The sequence below is a fragment of the Falco naumanni genome, chromosome 8, assembly GCF_017639655.2.
Source record: "Falco naumanni isolate bFalNau1 chromosome 8, bFalNau1.pat, whole genome shotgun sequence".
In the NCBI taxonomy this organism is placed as follows: Eukaryota; Metazoa; Chordata; class Aves; order Falconiformes; family Falconidae; genus Falco; species Falco naumanni.
In genome coordinates this window covers 6,698,676-6,716,315 of record NC_054061.1, presented here as the reverse complement: position 1 = coordinate 6,716,315, position 17,640 = coordinate 6,698,676, and the positions used below count along the sequence as shown (strand labels likewise).

Below are 17,640 nucleotides of genomic sequence, written 5' to 3'. Positions count from 1 at the left end.
TTTTTGGAACCTGTGGCTGTGAACAGAATGATCACTGCTCAAATCGGATGCTCTATTTGGGGAGGGCGGCGGGGGGACCGGGCGTGGGGTGGGTGCGGGAGGGAGGGCGAGTGTCAGTTTTATTCTTGGTGTTCAAGTGCAATAAATAGCTACCAACTTCTGAGCATGGAAACGGATGATTCTCTGTCACTGCAGTGACTCAGACCGTCTGCCACCGCCTTGTCCCTCCGTCACCGCACTCCTCTCCTCGAAAGCATCGAGGCTGGGACCAAGCCTTGGGCAGCAGCTGCAGGCAGCAGGCGCTGTGCCCCTGCCCGCGGGGTGCTGGTACCCTGGGCACCCCTGGCCGCCCGCACCCCTGGGGCTTTGGCAGAGCTTGTTGCCACCCGCAGACCTGGGTCACCCCAACCCGGCCCTTTTCCCGGCGATGGGGCTCCGGGGGCTACAGGTGCCTGGGAGACCCCACAAGCTGCCCGGGGCTGGCTGGGAGGTGCGGACCGAGCTGTCACCCTTGCCCACTGGGCAGCCAGGAGAGTTTTGGGGGAGCTGGTGCTGCAGGGTGCGGGGCGCAGCACCCCCAGCCCAGCCCAGGACGGGGTCTGGGGGGTCCCCCCGGGGCAGCTGCCCGGCTTTGCCCATGCAGACGGGCTGGTACCCTGCGGGGGCCGGGCTGTCCCTGCCCCGCACACGCCGGTCCCGCCGCGGGGCCCGGCCGGCGCACGGGAGCCCCCCCGCCGCCTGCCATGCGCGGCGGCCCCAGCAGGTGTCAGCACCGGCCCGCCCGGCCGCCCCTTCCCCAGCCGGCGCCGCAGGGCGGGGGGCAGGGAGCCGGGCACCCCCCCGCGCCCCGGCCGCCCCCCGCCAGCCCAAGGGTCTCGCCCTGGGCTCCGCGGGGGAGCAGCGGGACACGCCGCAGCCCAAAGCGGCGGGTGGGGGTGTCCCTGCCGCGGGGACGGGGGGTGGGGGCGGTGCGGCATCCCCGGCCACGTTGCCGCGCAGGGTACGGCTGCCCCGGCGGCCGGGAGCAAGGCGTGCTGCCACCAGCCTCGGCGTGCACAGCCACACGTGGCCCAGGGGACGTGTTCTCCGGCTATGGCATCGCCCCGGCCCAGGGACATGTCCTGCGGCTGTGCCATCACCCCGGCACCTTTTGCACCAGGGGCTTCACTCCCACCGTGTCCCTGCGCAGCACCGCGCTGATTGACGGCAGCTGCCAAGGGAGACCCCAGAGGATGCCGGGTTTACACGAGGATTTAGGGAACGTGGCGGGACCCCATGTGGGTAGGAAAAGGTCAGAGCCACACCAGGACCGGACCAGCCTGGTCAGCCCAAAGCACCTCCCTCTCCACGGCGTGGGAAGGCACCAGGCTCTCCTGGTGGCTCTAGCACATTGTGGCCAGCAGCAACATCACGAAACGCCCAAGTCCATCACCGGCTCCATCACACCACGCAGACCCCTGTGCGTGCCCCTGCTGGGGCCATCCCAGCCTGGGCTCCCCGGCCAGCACCAACAGCTATGGCTGAGCAACACCGTGACCTCCCGAGGCCTCCTGCTCAGTAAATAGTGTCAAGGTTAGAGCGAGGGATTCATTGGGGCCATAAATGTTTATGGCAGGCCCTCCCCACTCCCCAGCCACCACAGCCTGAACTTTCCATCAGCGATGCTTTTATGATGGCCTCTAATGATTAACCCAGGGGCTAGCAGCTGAAGGTGCTTTGCAGTGCTGTCGTGCTGTCAGCCCCACATGCCTAGGGAAGTTGGGGCTGGGGGACCCCCATCTTCCCCGCAGGCTGCAGCTGTGGTGGGTTATGGTGAGAAGGACATGGAAAGCCACCAGTGGTCCTGCAGGGCAAGGAAGGACAGGGCTGGCTGGGGAGGGAGCTCAGCATCCCCGGGCATGGGGAGGCAGGCGGGCAGAAGGCCTACACCCTAGGAGTGGCAAAGGCAAAAATTAAATCTCCTCCACCATAGGAAAGGGTTCTTAAAGAAATTTGCAGCCTCACACCAGGATTCATCCTGGAGGCTCAGCCCATGGTGCTGGGCCCAGGGCAGCATGGCCCATAGGGTTAACAGCCCGGTGCACCAGGGCCGCATGCACAAACCACACACAAACCATAATTTTTCTGTTTGTCCTGGGTTTGTGGCTTTTACCTGACCAGGACTGAGGTTTGCAGGGCAAAGCCCAGGGGGTCTGTGCCCCTCCAACCCTGGAAGCCCCTCTAGATGTGCCCTTATTGCATGCTGAGGAACCCCCTGAATAACCCCGGAGAGGCTGTGTCACACACCACTTTTTAATGGCAAGCTGACAGCACACGGGAGAAGGCACACATGACATCAGGGTGATGGGAACTGGCAGCGTCAGGTCCAGACAGCCCCATCCAGAAGCTCACCGGCACCCCCCAGGCCAGCAGCATGGGCAGGAGGTGGATTCTCCCTGGGCTGAACTACCCCAAAATCACACGCAGGTGCTGAAACCCAGCCCTTCGCCTTTCCCTGGGAAAAGCAGCACTCGGTGCTAGGGACAGCCCTTGGCTCTCCCTCGGAGATGGACACAGGTCCTCCTTTGGCTCTGAGTCCAGCTGAGACCTGTCCCTGACCTCCTGCACACGTAGGGGACAGGTCACCCAGCCTCTTCCCTCCCTTCAGCTCACCCCAGCCCTGACAGGCACCAGTGGAGAAGAGCTGCCCTGACCCACTGATGTCCCTCAGGAATCTACAAGCTTGGAAAGGCCCAAGCTGGTTTGTTCATAAAGCTTTTTTGGTTTTCATCCCCTTCTAATCGTTTTTAGCTGCTCATTTTAATTGGTCAGATTTCTTTAATGGGGCACTGGTTTGTGCTGGTTTTGCTGGAGCACCTCTGTGTGAGTGGAGGGCCTGCACACACCATCCTTAGGGCATGGAGAATATCACAGTCCTTTCCCACACGTGTTTGTGGGTTACTGGAGTTAAATACACACGAGCAGAGAAGACCAATGCAGAGGACCTCCTCCTCTCCCCACCTCCTGCAGCCTGAACATCCCTGCTGTCCGAGCATCCCTGCGCAGGGAGGGCAGGGCTGGGGAGGAGGGTGGGAGTGAGGCAGCCCAGACGCCATCACACAGCCGCACAGACTCACCACACAACTTGCCATACTGAACAGAAACACCTTGGGGGCAGTGGGACAGGCACCAGCTCCGTCCTGGTGGGGCCAGGGTGGTGGTGAGGAGGCTGGCAGGGTCGGCAGCTCCCAACTGCTCCCCAAAAGACCCCCCAAGCTGTCCTGAAGTGCCGCAGTGCAACCTGTGCAAACTGGGGGGGTGTGGGGGGGTGGTAGTGTGTGTGAGCCCCCCATCAGCCTACGGGGTGCTCGGTCCCCTCACATCATGGACTCCTCCTCCTCCTCCTCCATCTCCCGGTCCACCTCGATGGCCGTGTTCTCGTAGCTGGTGATTCCCCCATATTTCCGCATGTGGACCATCAGCGGCTTGGGGGACTGGCTGCCGGCCAGGCTTGCCACGTACATGCCCGTTCGGTTCTCCTCCAGCGACGGGCCCCAGTCCATGGCGGGCCGGCTGGCTTGCTGGACTCGCTGCAAGGAGACAGGCAGAGCGAGCACAGGCACCCTGCACCAGCACCCCCATCCAGCAGCTCACCCACCCCTCCCAGGGGATGGTGTCCTCTGTCAGCCCTGAGGGACTGGAAGAGCCTCCGATAAGGATGGGATGGGGCCAAAAGCTTGTCCTGAAGCTTTTTGGGAAAGTGGCTCTGGGTAAGTGCCCTGCTGTGTGCTGGGCAGGTGTTGTGGTCTGTGGGTGCTGGTCACAAGGGCTTGCAGGAGCTAGGAGCTATGGCAGGGCTGCAGCCCTGCGGTGTGGGGTTAGAGCCACCCAGACAAGGGGTCAGCCTCAGCCAAGGCAGTTCCTGGCCACGCCACTGTGCCCACGGCTGCACCAAGCCGGGCTGCAGCCAGTGAGTGCCCCAGCAGGCAAGTTGTTGCCTGGGGAGGGCAGCAAGCCCTGCTGCCTCTGCTTTTTGCAGCCTGGGGAGAGCAGCAAAGCCCAGCCGGGCTGGGAAGGCTGTGACCAGCCAGCGGCTTCATAACCTGCTCCTGGGCAAAGTCTTTCAGCAGAGGGATCCCACCTGTGCTGCCTGTGGCCGCCTGCATGTTCTGGCAGCTGCCTGCCTTGCTCTATCGCTGCTCCTGCAAAATGGGTGCAAAGTCCCATGTGCCTGCACCTGCCCCACGCTAGGGACAACGTCCTTCCCCACAGGGCCAGGCATAGCAAGCTTGGTTTGGAAGGGGCATGGGAAGCAGCGAGACTCGGTGCCTGCCTGGCATCGTGGGAAGGGGCACTGCTGGAAATGCCCTGGGACATGCCATCTCTCATACCCCATGGGCAGCAAGGAGGGGGGGAGGCACACACCTCCAGGAGGGAGGATGCAGAAATTTCCAGATAATACAGGTTTTACAGGGTCTCGTCGTCACCCCTGCACATTTCTGGGGTGCTCCCCAGCAATGCTGGGCCCCAGCACCTCCTACCTCCCACAGCGTCCCTTCTTCTCGGAGCACAGCCACCACCATGCCCACGGGAATCATCAGGCAGGAGAAGACTCCCATGAGGATGCCCAAGACCTCAGCCCAGCCAGGGAAGCGGTAGCTGCCGTACTCAGAGGGCTGGTACTTGATGATGTTGTACACCAGCAGAGCCTGTGGGATGGCAAGAAACTGAAGTCAGCAGAGAGCCCTCTGAAGGTCTCATGCTCAAAAAAGACCTGGAGAAGATGGAGACCTCCCAGCAGAACCAGAATGGTCCTTGGGGCAGGAGATGCCAGCAGAGTGACTTGTTGCAATGGGAAGTCACCAGGGATGCTGGCACCACTTTGGCTTTCCAGCACCATCCAGCACCTCAAGCTGAGCAGTTACCATCATTGTTGCTGGGGACAGGACCATCCAGCAGGCTCTGAAGTAGGGCCCTGGTTTGAAGCCCAGCATCATGTGGATATCTCGGCAGAACCTCTTCATGCCTGAAGGAGGGAGAGGGAAAGGGACTCAAAACTGTGATCCCCCACCCGGGCCAGATGCCTGTACCAGGCTGCTCTTCCCTGATCAAAAGTGGTGGTTTGCATCCTCTACAGCAAAGAGGTGTCCCCTCCCAGCTGGGAGATGCAGGAAGGGGGGCCCCAGCCGGTGCTGTCTGAGGGACCAGGTTTAGAACCCCAAGTATCTCAGGAGAGGTGAATACAGTGATGGCCAAGAAGAAACAAGTGGTGGGAGCAGAGGTGTTTCATGGTCATTCTAAGGCTGCTGGCTCCCTTACCTTTCCCTCTAAATCTGTCTCTTGATACAGAGAACCCACCCTTCCCCGTGCCCCTGTGGTGACAGACACCCTTACCATAGACACGTGTCACCACGAGGCAGGTAGTGATCACCACCACCATGAGACCAAAGCCAGCACTGTAGTCATCCAGTAGGACCAGCCAGTACATCCCACCCTGTGGAGGCAAAGTGCAGCGGCCAGCATCTCCATGGCCATTGTCCTGATAAACTCCCCACCCCCACGTCCTCCTGCTTTTGGGGACACATCCCCTGAGGCCCTTTGTGGGCGCTGGGGAAGACAACAGTCAGGCACCTCAGGAGACATCACTTTCCTTCTGGGGTTGGTTGCAGGGACAGGAATAACGCAGTGTCGCTCCCCCTGGACCTCACATCCCCAGGAAGCCCAGGCTCATGGATCATCTCTCTTCCACCTTGTTAGCTGACGTGAATACATGTGTCTGCAGACTTGGCCCCTGCCCTAAGCTCTCCCTAAAGTGAGGTCCTAGTCAGTCCCCACAACGAATCCAGCCCCACAGCCTTACCTCTGTTGTGAGGATGAGCCCCATCAGGAAGAGGGCGATGCAGATGACAGCTGAGAATGAAGCTTTCTTTGGCCGAAGGTAGTAGGGAAATTCATCTGTCACTGCCGTAACGATGGTCTCCATGAAGGCAAACTGCATGCAGAAGAGAAGAGGGTCCCCTGAGCCCCCGGGCTGCCTGGCACAGCGGCTGGCTCAGTGGGCTCTGTCCTTACCTGGCTGTCCAGGCCCAAGGTTAACAGCATGAAGAAGAACAGGAAAGACCAGAATGGAGAAAGGGGGAGCATTGTCATGGCCTGGGGGTACACCACAAAAGCCAGGCCAGGACCTAGGGGAGGTAAAGGACAGCAGGGTGAAAAAGGGGTGACAGTGTGGGGCATGGACGGATGGAGGGGAGGAGAACCCAGCAGACTGGCATCATGGCAGGGGCCTGCCACAGGGCTCCTGCAAGATGGGCAGGAGGGGTCCTGCAGCAGAGGGTGGAGAGGTACAGGAGAACCAGCCTGCTCCTTGCTCAGACCTTTATTAGACATCACTTGGCACACTCAACACTTGCACGACAGGAACCGGTCTCCCCGCTTCCCTCCCCCTGGTCAGCCGAGTGCACAGCTTCATCCTCACACTGACACCCTCAGATGCCTTCCATCCTGGAGGGGATGCACAGTGCACCCAGGCAGAGGGTGAAGGAGAAAGGGTGTCTGTTTGACCTCACCTGCTTTTGCCACCTGGTTAACAGGGACCCCAAGCTCCTGGGACATGTATCCCAAAACAGAGAAGATGGCAAACCCTGCCAGGATGCTGGTGATGGCATTGCCCAAGGTCACTATGAAGGTGTCCCTACAGAGGAGAAAGAGCATGCTGTGAACGTGCCTGCTCCTTCCCACCCCGCACCAGTGCACGGTGGCATTGCCAGCCCCAGGTGCCACAGTAACATGACCCAGTGCGATTCTCCTCCAGGGCTTCTCTCGGCATGTGCTTTCCAGGGTCAAAAGGAACATTTATCTAATGACATGGTCATTTTGTGGGGGTTCCTCCCAAGCTTTCTTTCCCCTGTGGAGGGGATCAGCCCAGATGTCCAACAGCCAGACTCTGCTGGTGACCCACAATGGATGCTGGTGACATGCATAGCTCTAGCCTCAAATATCCCCAGCCTTGAGCACCTACAGCCCAAACCTTCTGATCCAGGTGCTGTGCCTCGATGCTTAGCAGAGTTTTCTACCACAGATCCTGCTGTCCTTCTCGAGCCTGTGTAAGCTGCCAGGTATCTGTAAGATGCTCGAGCAAGTGCTGGATGACCCTGTGCTGCACCATGTGCTTCTTCTGGCTTTAAACCCACCAGCTGAGGGTTTCATGGCTCCCCCCAACCCACACTTTTTAGAAGACAGCAGCCGGCTCCCACCTGTAGATATTCTGATGGAAGGTGTTGTACGAGGCGAAGGTGAGGAGGCCCCCAAAGCCTACCCCAAGGGAGTAGAAAATCTGCAGGGCTGCCTCAATCCACACCTGGGGGAAAGAAACAGGTCTGAGGAGAGCAGGGGGCTGGAAACCTCCTCCAAGGAAAAGGGAGTTGAAAATATGCTTCCCTAGCCATCCAAGCACGCAAAAGCCTACAGGGTCTTTGCCTTTCTCCCTGTTAACATGCTCACCGCTCATAGTGGGTCAGCTGGCTAGCAGAAGGGTAACAAGAGCATTTTAGAGCCCAGCATGGCACTGAACGCCTTTGTCAAACTGGGTGCTCTCTGCTACAACACTGACGTCCCAAGAAAACTCCCTGCTCCACAGATTGCTTGAGAAAAACAGAACAGCCAAAACCATCATGGGCACCCACCAGCACCCCCCAGCCCATCACAGGGGCTGGGATAATCCTGCCCACGGTCCTGGTACCCAGGGGAGGTGGTAAGCACACTGTTCCCTGCCTGGAGAGCCTGAAATGCAGGCACAGGGCTGTACCAGGTGGGAGGAGTGGCATAGGCAAGGTGTGGAGCAAAGACAGATTGCTGGAAGGCAAACACTTTGGGTTTAGAAACAACCAAGAGAGAGGGCTTTAGGTTGAGGGTGGCTGGAAAAGGCACCTGGGTAAGTGAACTGCCTCTGTTGCATGCTGGAGGTGGCAGGAGAAGGTTCATTTTTGTGTCTTGAACAAACTACACAAGGTCCTGCTCACCTTGGAAGACAGCAAGTGATCAAACTGGGGTGTGAGGTAAAACTGGATCCCCTTCCAGGCCCCCTCCAGGGTCACGCCACGAATAAGCAGCATCACCAGGATGAGGTACGGGAAGGTGGCAGTGAAGTACACGACCTGTGGGAGAGCAGAGCCAGCTGGGAGAGCCGGGAGCGAGAGCACAGCACCAGCATTCCCTCCCAGCCCTGTCCCCACAGTGGGACCCTGCACTGCCTGGCATCATGCTGCAGTGCTGGGGTCCTCGGGACGCAGGAGAGCCATCAGCCCTGCTGTGTCTGGGTGCACAAACCATCCCCAAAGTGGCCTGTGTCCAGCTAAAGCTGTTTATGGGTCTCACTTTCCCAGATATGCAGAAAATTGCAGGCACTGGTGAGCATCACCCCCCCCAGAAGAGACTGTGCAGCCCTCACCTTGCCAGAGGATTTGACTCCCTTTAGGATGCACAGATAGACGATAGTCCAAGAAAGGAGCAGGCACAGACACAAGTTCCAGCGGATTCTCCCGGGATCCCCGATCCCAGAGCTCCCTTGGATGTGCAGGACGTACCGGCTAGGGAGAAAGGAGAGTCACTAGTGAGAGGCCATGGACACCTCCCGCCTCCTTCCAGAGGCCCTCTCTGAACGTAGCAATGCTTCTGCTGCAAAAAACAACCTCGTCGAAAGTCCCAGCAATGAAAGAGCAACAAGGCACTGGCAGCTATTTGCTGGGGAAAGCGGAGCAACTGGTGTGATTTCACCACCATGCATTAAAGACCCCAGAGGGGATGGCCTGGCAGCTTGAGAGAAAATTCCCAGCTGGTCCAGGCATGGGATGCATTTCAGTCTAATACGTCTCCAGGCCAGCAAAGCAGCACTAGATCGTGGACACTTCCCACATCCCAGGGACATGATCCCAACGGATAAACTGAGATATCGCCCACAGCTGCCCATGAAAGCCCATCACTGCACCCACAATGCCAACCATGAGTGCCCACCATGCCATGAGATGTGCATCACAGACCCTCCACCCCTCATCCTATCCTCATGCTCTTCCCAGTTGGATGCCAGCCGGGTCAGGCTGACCTCTTTACCTCCAGTACTCCTCACTGGGGCTGACGGTATTGCTGATGTTGACAGGGAAGGTGGTGTTCCCTGTCTTGATGATGTGGTGGTCCAGGCACAGGTCGGTGTTCCACCAGTTGCCGCAGTGCTGCCAGGGCAAGTCGCTTGTGAGGGATGCAAAGAGGTAGAAGAGAACGTAAGCAATGATCATATTGTAGTAAATGGCCACCAGGGAGACGATGAGGATGGTGCCCATGCCAATGCCTGGAGGAGGGAGAGGGTAAAGGAGGAGTGAGCTATCTCTCTGGAGCAGAGCAAATCCAAAACCAGGGTCAGACACTGGATCTCAGCAGCCAAATATTTAACCAGTCAGAGGTTCACCTGCTGGGGGGACCCTCTTATTGCCATTACACCCTCCAGACATGCCTTCTCTGAATTGATGATCTATTGCATTGTACAGATGATTTTACTCCAACGTAATGTTGAGAATGAAAGTATTTTATTTGACTTTTTAAAAACTTTATTCTTACCTTTGTCTTTAACAGTTATTGCTTAGCTTTGTTGCAGTATTTTGTATACTAACTGGCTTAACGATTTTCATACAATTTCTAGAGCTTCAAAGACCTATCCATCTCATACATATCATGCAGCTACTAAAACAGCTAACCCAGAAGTCCAGCCTGCTCCACCTTCCTCCACGATTTAACCTTTGATTCTAACAAGAGCTTTGAGCATCATAGGATGCTGATGCTGGTCCATGTCCTCATTCAGCAGCTCTTCCAGAGGTCTTGCAAAAGCTCTGGACTTCACTCACGCACCTTTAAAGAGAGGGCTTATCTTCCAGACAGCGAGTGGCCCCAGGCTGGAGAACTGACCAAGTGACAGCTCCATGAAGAAGATGGGGATCCCACAGATGGCCAGCATGATGAAGTAAGGAACCAAGAAAGCTCCTGCAAGAAACAAGAAAAAAACCTAAAAATAACACAGAGCAAACACCTAAAGACCATCTATGACAGAGAATAATGTTCATTCAGCTTTCTGTGGCCCTGAAGGATCTAAGCCACAGTCTGGAAGACAGCAAGGGGTGGCAGTTCACTGCTAACGCAGGAGGAAAGGGTCTGTGATCCACCCAGTGCCCTGCTTCCCCCCTGCCCCCAACTCTCTTTTGTCCTTGAATCTTTCACAAATGTTGTGAAATTCTCCAGTTATTATTGCATTTGGCAAGCAATTACTCTGGGAGTAGTTGAACAAGCTGGGCAATTTGCACAACTACACTGGGGTCTTGCATTGCAAAAAGCTTGCTCTGCTCCTTTGATACCTGGGAAGCATTTGGTGACCCCACTGAGTCCTGGAGGACACCAGCCCAAGAAGCTATTGGAAACCAAGAGAGATGGATGCTCAGGCAGTATCCAGTCCAGCATGGAGCTGGGGATGCCTCCAAGGCCATGAGTGCAGAGGTGATCTGGTGAGTCCCTTCCACACATGGGTACAGGTGGTTAAAACCCTATAGCAAGCATCGGGGGCAACAGGAGGCTTCACCCCGTAACAATGAACACTACTTCCCAGCCCCGAGAGGGGAAGACACATCTCTTCAGAGACATGTCCCACCAGCCCAGCTCAGTGAGGGGCAGATGTGGCCACTCCAAAGGATGCTCAGGTACCTCCTCCATTGGTGTAAGCCCTGTAGGGGAACCTCCAGACATTTCCAAGGCCCACGCAGTATCCAATGCAGGAAAGGAGGAAATCCAGTCGTCCCGTCCAGTTCCCTCTGTCTTCTGGGCACTCGGAGCCCAGGTCCCTGTCCTGGCTGCTGGGGCTCACCAGGAGCTCTGGTGTCACCGGCTGAGTAAGAGCAGGGGATGGGAGAGGGCAGGCGGGGATCAGGGGAAGAATGAAAACAAAGGATGAAGAGTGGGAGAGAGGAAAGGAGAACTGAAAGCTTGGGTGTGAATTTGTGACCCCAAGTCACAGCATTGACACTTGTCCCTTGGGGACACCCTGTCCCAGCAGCTCTCTGTGACCAGATCAGAGGACATCTTGCTCTGCCGCTGAGCAAGGAAAAGGGATAAATGCAATCCCACATGGCCAGAGCTCCCCTGGGAAAGGCAGGATGGTCCTGGTTCATCTTGAGAGGCCAGGACCTGTCATCTTGCAACCCCAGTTTCCTAAGAAATCCTTTCAAGGGGTCATGATAAACTTCCCTCCTCTCCCACAGAGTATGGCTGTGAGGACAGCAGGGGAAGAACCACCCTCATCCCGTCCCGGAGCACAGCACCCCAGCCCCACGCGCCCCTGCCATGCTGGGCACTCGGCTGCCATTAAACACTCTGTAGGTTTCCTGCACTTTTCCAACTGCCAAAAGCCTACGCTGTGGGGATTTAGTGACGCACTCCCGGTTGTCCCTGCTGAGAGAGCTCCTTCCAGCTTTCCTAATCTGCCCTGGATCAGTGAGGCTCAGGCAGCTACTCAGCAGGCAGGGAATTAACCCCTTCCCTTCCTGCCTGCCTCAGCGCTGCAAGAGGGAGGCACAGTCCCTGCAATGCATTTAGGTTGGTGTCATGCACCAGGGGGAAGCTCCTTGGTGTTTCTGTGTCAGCTTACATCAGGTCTGCAGTGAGATCTTTAGTTTGTCTGAAATTGCCCAGTTTCCTGACCTTGGGAGAGTGGGGAAGGCATCCCTGCTGGCTTCCATCCCATCAGCAGTCACCAAAGCTGAAAGCCTCAGCTCAGCTTAGAACCCATTGCAGATATCCCTTCCGCAAGGCCAGGCAGCAAAAAAGGGGTGGGATGAGGATCCTGCCCCTGTGCCACTGCACATTGCCTGGGACTATATCGGGTTTGGCTGGCACTGAGGCACAGAGGCAGAAGGGTGCTGAGCTCCCTGCCAACAAGGCACCAGGGACCCATTTGGGAACCTTCCTTTCTTTTTGGGAACTCAAGAGGAAAAAAAAAAGCAGCCACCTCCATATTCCCGAGTTCATGGGTCACAGGGAACATGCCCATGGGATGTGGCTGAGGGCGAGGGGCCTGGATTTGGAGGGATCATCCAGGAGTTGTGGGTCCCCCTGCATGAGTGCGTACAAGCGCTCAGAGCCTGCAGCAGACCTCCATCCCCCAGGAGGTGAGAGCTGGTGAGCAGAGCCCAGCGCTGCCCTGCTGCAGCCCCCAGGGAAAGCAGCAGCTATCTCCTCTCCTCCTCCTCTTCCTCAACTGCTGGACTGTGGGATGCTCTTGCTACTGGTTCCCATGGAGACGAGGAGCCATGCTGGCGATGGCTATAGGCTCCCACCTTTCACAGGGTGCACCCCACTCCTCCAGCCCCTGGCACCACATGCGTGCTGCTCACAGCCTGAAGGCACTGTATATGGAAGCGAACCTGTCCCCACCCGTCGTGCAAAACCCTCGAGGGACAGGATGAGCCGTCGTGCAAAACCCTCGAGGGACAGGATGAGCCGGGGAAAACTTCCCAAAGCCAACCTGAAATGCACAGCCCAAGCAAAGGCTTTAACTAAAACTCACCATTAAAGCCTATCGCTGCTGGATGCCACCATCACAAGGCAAGGGCCAGAAGAAAAAGCTTCAGAAACACAGGCTGAAAAGTCAAAATGTGACCCAAATATAATACTGTTGCTAACTGGCAGCTCTCCTACAGCTGTTTAACACAGCTCTCTGGCTCAGCAACTTCTCCAAACCATGGCCATGCCTGCTAACCCAGCACACACAGCGGGCACGACCCACAGCAGCCTGTGCTTGCAGGTGATGGACAGACTGCTCTGCAACATCCCTCCTGAAAGCTCCAGTGGCTAAAAGCTGTATTCACAAAGGTCCCTGCCAGGTGGGGACAGAAGCTCTGGAGCCATCACAGTTCAGCCTTCCCCCCAAAATATGCTTTCTGGTCCATCACGCTGCCTGGAGCGCTCTTGCTTTCCAGGTTTGCACCGCAGAAAAACAGCAGGCAGGGATGCTGGGAGATCATTAAATCCTCTCGCCTAATTCCTGCACCTCTGCCTAATTCTAAACAGCTGCAAGAGGGCAGCAGTGGAGCCACATGACCTGATCAAATGCAGGTGCCCACCCATCAGATGTAGCATGGAAATCAACAAAGAAACCAGAAAAAGAAAAGAAAGGAACTAATCTGACCTTTTCCAAACTGTACATGGCCCCATCCCCATCTCAGTCACCCTTTTCAAAGGCCACGGGATGTAGTTTGTCATCTACGTCTCAGTGATGACTGCTCCCCTTATTAATATCTTCAGCTGGAGCTCTGCAGTTTAAATCTGGGACCCCAGAGCTGAAAGCAGAGACTGCTCAGGAGTTGGGTAGACCCCGCAGTTGGTGACATTGTGGTCTCTGTTGGGTGGCTTGGGGAGGCACGGGCCAGGGATGCTGCTGGAAAACACACATGGAGGCTGCTCCCTGACTGTGATGGCCAAAATTGCCCCCAACAAAGCCTTTTCATAGAAATCAAAGAAAACCCGGCCTGTTTGCCTGACTTAAAAGGAATTGGAAAATGCACTATTTAAGGATTCCAGCCCATCTTTGCCCCAAATAGCTGAGACATCCACACCTCTCTACTTCAGGCTGCTGTAAATCTCACACACCACCTTGATTTCAGCTGGGTTTTTTTAGGATTAATGCTCCCTTTCAGCCTTTGTTATAACAGGAATTTTCTTTTTCAGCAGCAGCTGAAGTGCTCTAGTGCTACAATATTGCTCTAGTGCTTTCCACTGTTAACTGCCGCCTTTCAAACCGGGTTCCCATCTCGCAGTTATAAACAGACGGGGTCTAACAGCTCCCTTGGCAACCACGTCCTCTTTGAACACAGCATCACTTTCCATTATTCACCAGAAGATGCTCCCAAATAAGTCAGCAAAGCAAAGGTCACCGAGAAGAAAAAGCACTTTAGTCTCTGCCAAGATAAGAGCTGGCTTCCATAAGGAAATTGCCCTATGCTAATTATTTTCTGTAAAAAACAATTTATGTAAACCAGTGCAAAACTCAGCTGTACCCATGAAAAAACCAGCCTGATTAAAGTTAGTTTTTCATATTTTGTCTCCATTCAAACTGGCACTGTGGGTTTATTTTGTCAGTGTTTTGTGCATGGACCACAGCCTTTCATTGGGAGAAATGCCACCCGACGCCAGATTTGTCCCCTGCAGATCCCAGCTGTGTGCGAGCACAGTGCGTCTGTAAAGTGTGAATCACTTCAGATTAGTCTGAATTGCTTGTTAATCTCTTCGAGAAAAAAAAAAACCAGCATAAAAAATAATTCCAATGTAATATCGCTTAGAAAGTGAAGTAAATGGAGCATCTCTGTGGTGCGGAATTGCCCATTAAAGGGCTGTGCTAACTGGTTTCCCCCAGCCCGGGGTCACAGCACATGCCAGGAGAGGGAGCAAGATGCTGGAGCCAGCAGAGGGGGTGTGGGGGGCTAGAGATTGCTGAGGCTGAAGCAAACTCATTACAGCAATGTCCAAAGCACAGGGAATATGCACAGCGGCAGATGCTTATGGTCTTCCATCCCAAAACCCTGGGGAAGGAGCGGGGACGGCTCGAGGCAGTTTGTGGCAGGCAGGGGGGTGCAGTGGCTCAGGCAGGAGGATGCTGCTTGGCAGCCTGGCCAGGTTACAGGGGGGGGGGCAGCCCAGATCCAGGTTCCCACCACATGGCTTCAGTCCATTCCTACCAAATAACCCCCAAAGCAAATAATCAAACAAATATAAAACATCCGCTCAGCTCTTCTGGAAATACTATTTTGCAAAAGCCAACCTGAAATCCTTAGAAGCCTGAGAAAGATCTCCTCTGTTAAAGAGGAATTTCCATATGTCTAAAACATGTCTGGTGAGAAGGCTTAAAACTCCCAGCTCACCAGTGGGAAGCGGATCACAATGAGAGGGAGAGGAGGCTGTCGGGGTCCCAGGGCATGCGCTGCAACTGGGGATGCGCACACTCCTCCATCGGCCACAGCCAGCTCCAGGCAAGCCCAATGCCAGCATTGGACATGGTGGTCCCGAGGTGCAGGGTGGCTGCGAGCACCAGGTTCTCTGTCTGGAGCTCAGCAAGAGTATTTCTGGGTAATGAAGGGCAGCAGGGCCCTGAGCAGCACTGGGAATGGGGAAAATAACTCCAGAGACATCTGCTTTCCATTCCAGCTGATCGCTGTGGGACTAAATGAATTCCTGAGTAAATGTTAAACAGGATCACCAGCAGCAGAGAAATTCAAGTATCTCAGAAAGCCTTTGGAAGGGACAAAGACAACTTTTAATGGATCTCGCAGTCACAAAGTAATCTGAAAAAGCAATTTTTAGGAAAGAGGAGGAGAGGGAAGAGCCAGACGATGCCTCCAAACAACAGTGGAGAAAGGTAGGCAGCCCTGAGGTTGCCAGGGCTGTCAGATAGCTGCTGGCTTTCACCAAGCCACTGCTGGCTTTTTCACATCGTGTCCCAATATCCTAGGAATTTCCTGAATTTCCTGGCAGGGATGAAACTTCCCTGGGTTTTTGTTCATCTGAAGCTGGCACAGGCTGGAGTCACCCTGGCACGATCTGGCAGAGGGCAGAGCCGGAGGGGCTCGCGGCCCTGGGTCACCACCTGGGATGCTCAGGGAAGGGCTGACACACCAGCAGCAGCTACAAATCCCCAGGAGGGAGCTGTGGATGCCAGCCTCTGCCACCCTACTCTGTCATGTCCCCACATGGGGTGGGCACAAGAAGGAGTTTGGTCCCCAACGTGGGGGCAGACAGGGACTCAGAGAGCCTGGTAAGAGCAAAGTGGCAGTGGAGGGGAGCCTAGGACAGGAAAGCCTGAGGGATGGGTGTAAAAAGGGTTTCCAGCAGGATATAAAAAGTGTTAGTAGCTCTGCCCTGAAGCCAGGGTTCAGGGTCCAGCACCACCGAGACCCTTTTAAATCCTGTGGAGGAGAAGGAGGAGGCAGCGATGTGAGCTGCAGGTGGGAAAGGCACTGTCCAGTTCCCTGTGCTCATCCTGCTGGGGGGGAACCCCTCATCACCACCCGCACTCCGAGAGCAGGCAGCCAGCCCCCTGGGCTGGTGGGAGCAGCATCCCCGGGGTGCCACGCTGTAGGGAGCAGCATCCCCGGGGTGCCACGCTGTAGGGAGCCGGCTCTACCCCCGGGTTCCCACCCACAGCTGCCCAGCCAGACACAACATGAATCATCAGCGGCAGCACCTGCTCCTGGCAGGGGAGGGCTGGGAGAGAGCACCCAGCCAGCTGGAGCAGGCAGCAGGCAGCTCTGCCCGCAGCACAGGGCCTCCCTGGTCCACTGATAGCAGCGAGGCAGGAGCAGTGCTCACAAAATGCCCCCCATACCTCTCCCCATGATCCTGCTTTGGCCCCACATGCTCACGCTATCCCCGTTTACAATCCCTGCCACGGAAAAGTCTGTCTGCTGCACACGGAGGCTCCCTGGGCAGAGGATGGCAAGGTGATGGGCATCCCTTGCCCCTGCTCCCTGGCTCCCAGCCCCGGGGTCACCCCCACTCCCCGGCTCTCACCTCCCGGAGATGCTGCTGCCGAATCTTCTTCATCCCAGAATCCTGTTGCTATGCGCTCTCTGCTCCGACACTTTTTTCCTCTCGCTTTCTCTGGCGTGAGGGAGGGAGAAGGGGGAGCGGGCGAAGCGATAACAGGCAAGGAGGGGTGCCACTTTCCTGCCGGCTGGGCTGGCGGGGCGGAGGGAGGCAGGGGGGACGGGAGGAGCGAGGCTGGAGGAAAGGTTTGCCTGGAGTTGAGGATGGCTGCGTGCTGAGCAGGGAGGGAGGAGGGGACAGCTCTAGGCAGGCTGGAGAAGGGCTGTCTGATAAATGCGCCCCTGCTGAGGAGGGGTCCCGGACTTCAGCCCCCTGCCAGGAAAGTCTGCTACTTTACTCATGCCATGAATGTGTCAGGTCTCCCTAGGGATGGGCCTGGCCTTGCAGGCACCCTGCACAGGGCACCTTGGGGGTCCTACGTGCCTGGTGGCAGCAGCACAAGTGCAGACCCCAAAAACTCCCAGCATCTTTCTGAGCAGCTCTGAGCTGATTTTCCTATGGCAGGACACGGCTGGAGCCTCAGCAGGTCAGAACTGGCTTTTCCTCAAGCTATCTGAGCCCAGTCCTTAGCCCAGGGGAGTGTGATGCTCAACAGCCATCGGTCCCTTTGGGTAGGACCAGCATATCCCACCATTCTGGGGGCAAGAGCAATCCTCGGGCAGGCTCCAGGGTAAGCAGCTGAGTCCAGCATATCGTGGGCCCAATGCTGGAGCACAGGTCACATCTCCAGGGTTCAGACATCCCTGTTGGGTCAGCAGTGGGATCCTACAGCCCTAAAGCCCAGGGAGATGTGAGCTTTTCCCCATCATGCTCAGTCAAATCCCCATTGAGATGGCGGAGAGATGATCTGTGGCTTCTCTCACTTTCATGGTTGGAAATGTCTCGTGCCAGGCTGCAGAAGGGGACAACCCCATATGCCCTAGGGCCAGTGTGGTACCAGCAGAGCTGTTGTCTGTGTGAGGACCCACAGGAAGACCTCTTTCCCTTGATAATATTCTCTTGTCCTTCACTTTCTCCCTGGACTGTGCCCAG

General features: G+C 56.4%; 1 protein-coding gene across 1 annotated transcript; it reads right to left on the bottom strand.

Annotated features, from left to right (window-relative positions):
- Positions 1 to 2,278: 2,278 nt before the first annotated feature.
- Positions 2,279 to 16,787, bottom strand: SLC6A7 (solute carrier family 6 member 7). Its single transcript, XM_040605104.1, has 14 exons — positions 16,573 to 16,787; positions 10,720 to 10,900; positions 9,877 to 10,008; positions 9,088 to 9,322; positions 8,429 to 8,567; positions 8,001 to 8,135; positions 7,236 to 7,339; positions 6,549 to 6,673; positions 6,052 to 6,164; positions 5,840 to 5,971; positions 5,374 to 5,473; positions 4,905 to 5,005; positions 4,521 to 4,688; positions 2,279 to 3,569 (listed from the first exon to the last, which is right to left on the bottom strand). The coding sequence occupies exons 1-14, from the start codon at positions 16,603 to 16,605 to the stop codon at positions 3,357 to 3,359; spliced, it is 1,911 nt and encodes a 636-aa protein (XP_040461038.1). The 5' UTR covers positions 16,606 to 16,787; the 3' UTR covers positions 2,279 to 3,356.
- Positions 16,788 to 17,640: the final 853 nt, after the last annotated feature.

Excerpts from the sequence above, each read along its gene's own strand:
- SLC6A7 (XM_040605104.1), bottom strand. The coding sequence starts at position 16,605 with ATGAAGAAGATTCGGCAGCAGCATCTCCGGGAG. Across the intron at positions 10,901-16,572 it reads GGCAGCAGCATCTCCGGGAG|CCGGTGACACCAGAGCTCCT; the intron begins GTGAGAGCCGGG and ends GCTCTTACTCAG. Across the intron at positions 8,136-8,428 it reads GAGTCAAATCCTCTGGCAAG|GTCGTGTACTTCACTGCCAC; the intron begins GTGAGGGCTGCA and ends GCTCTCCCACAG.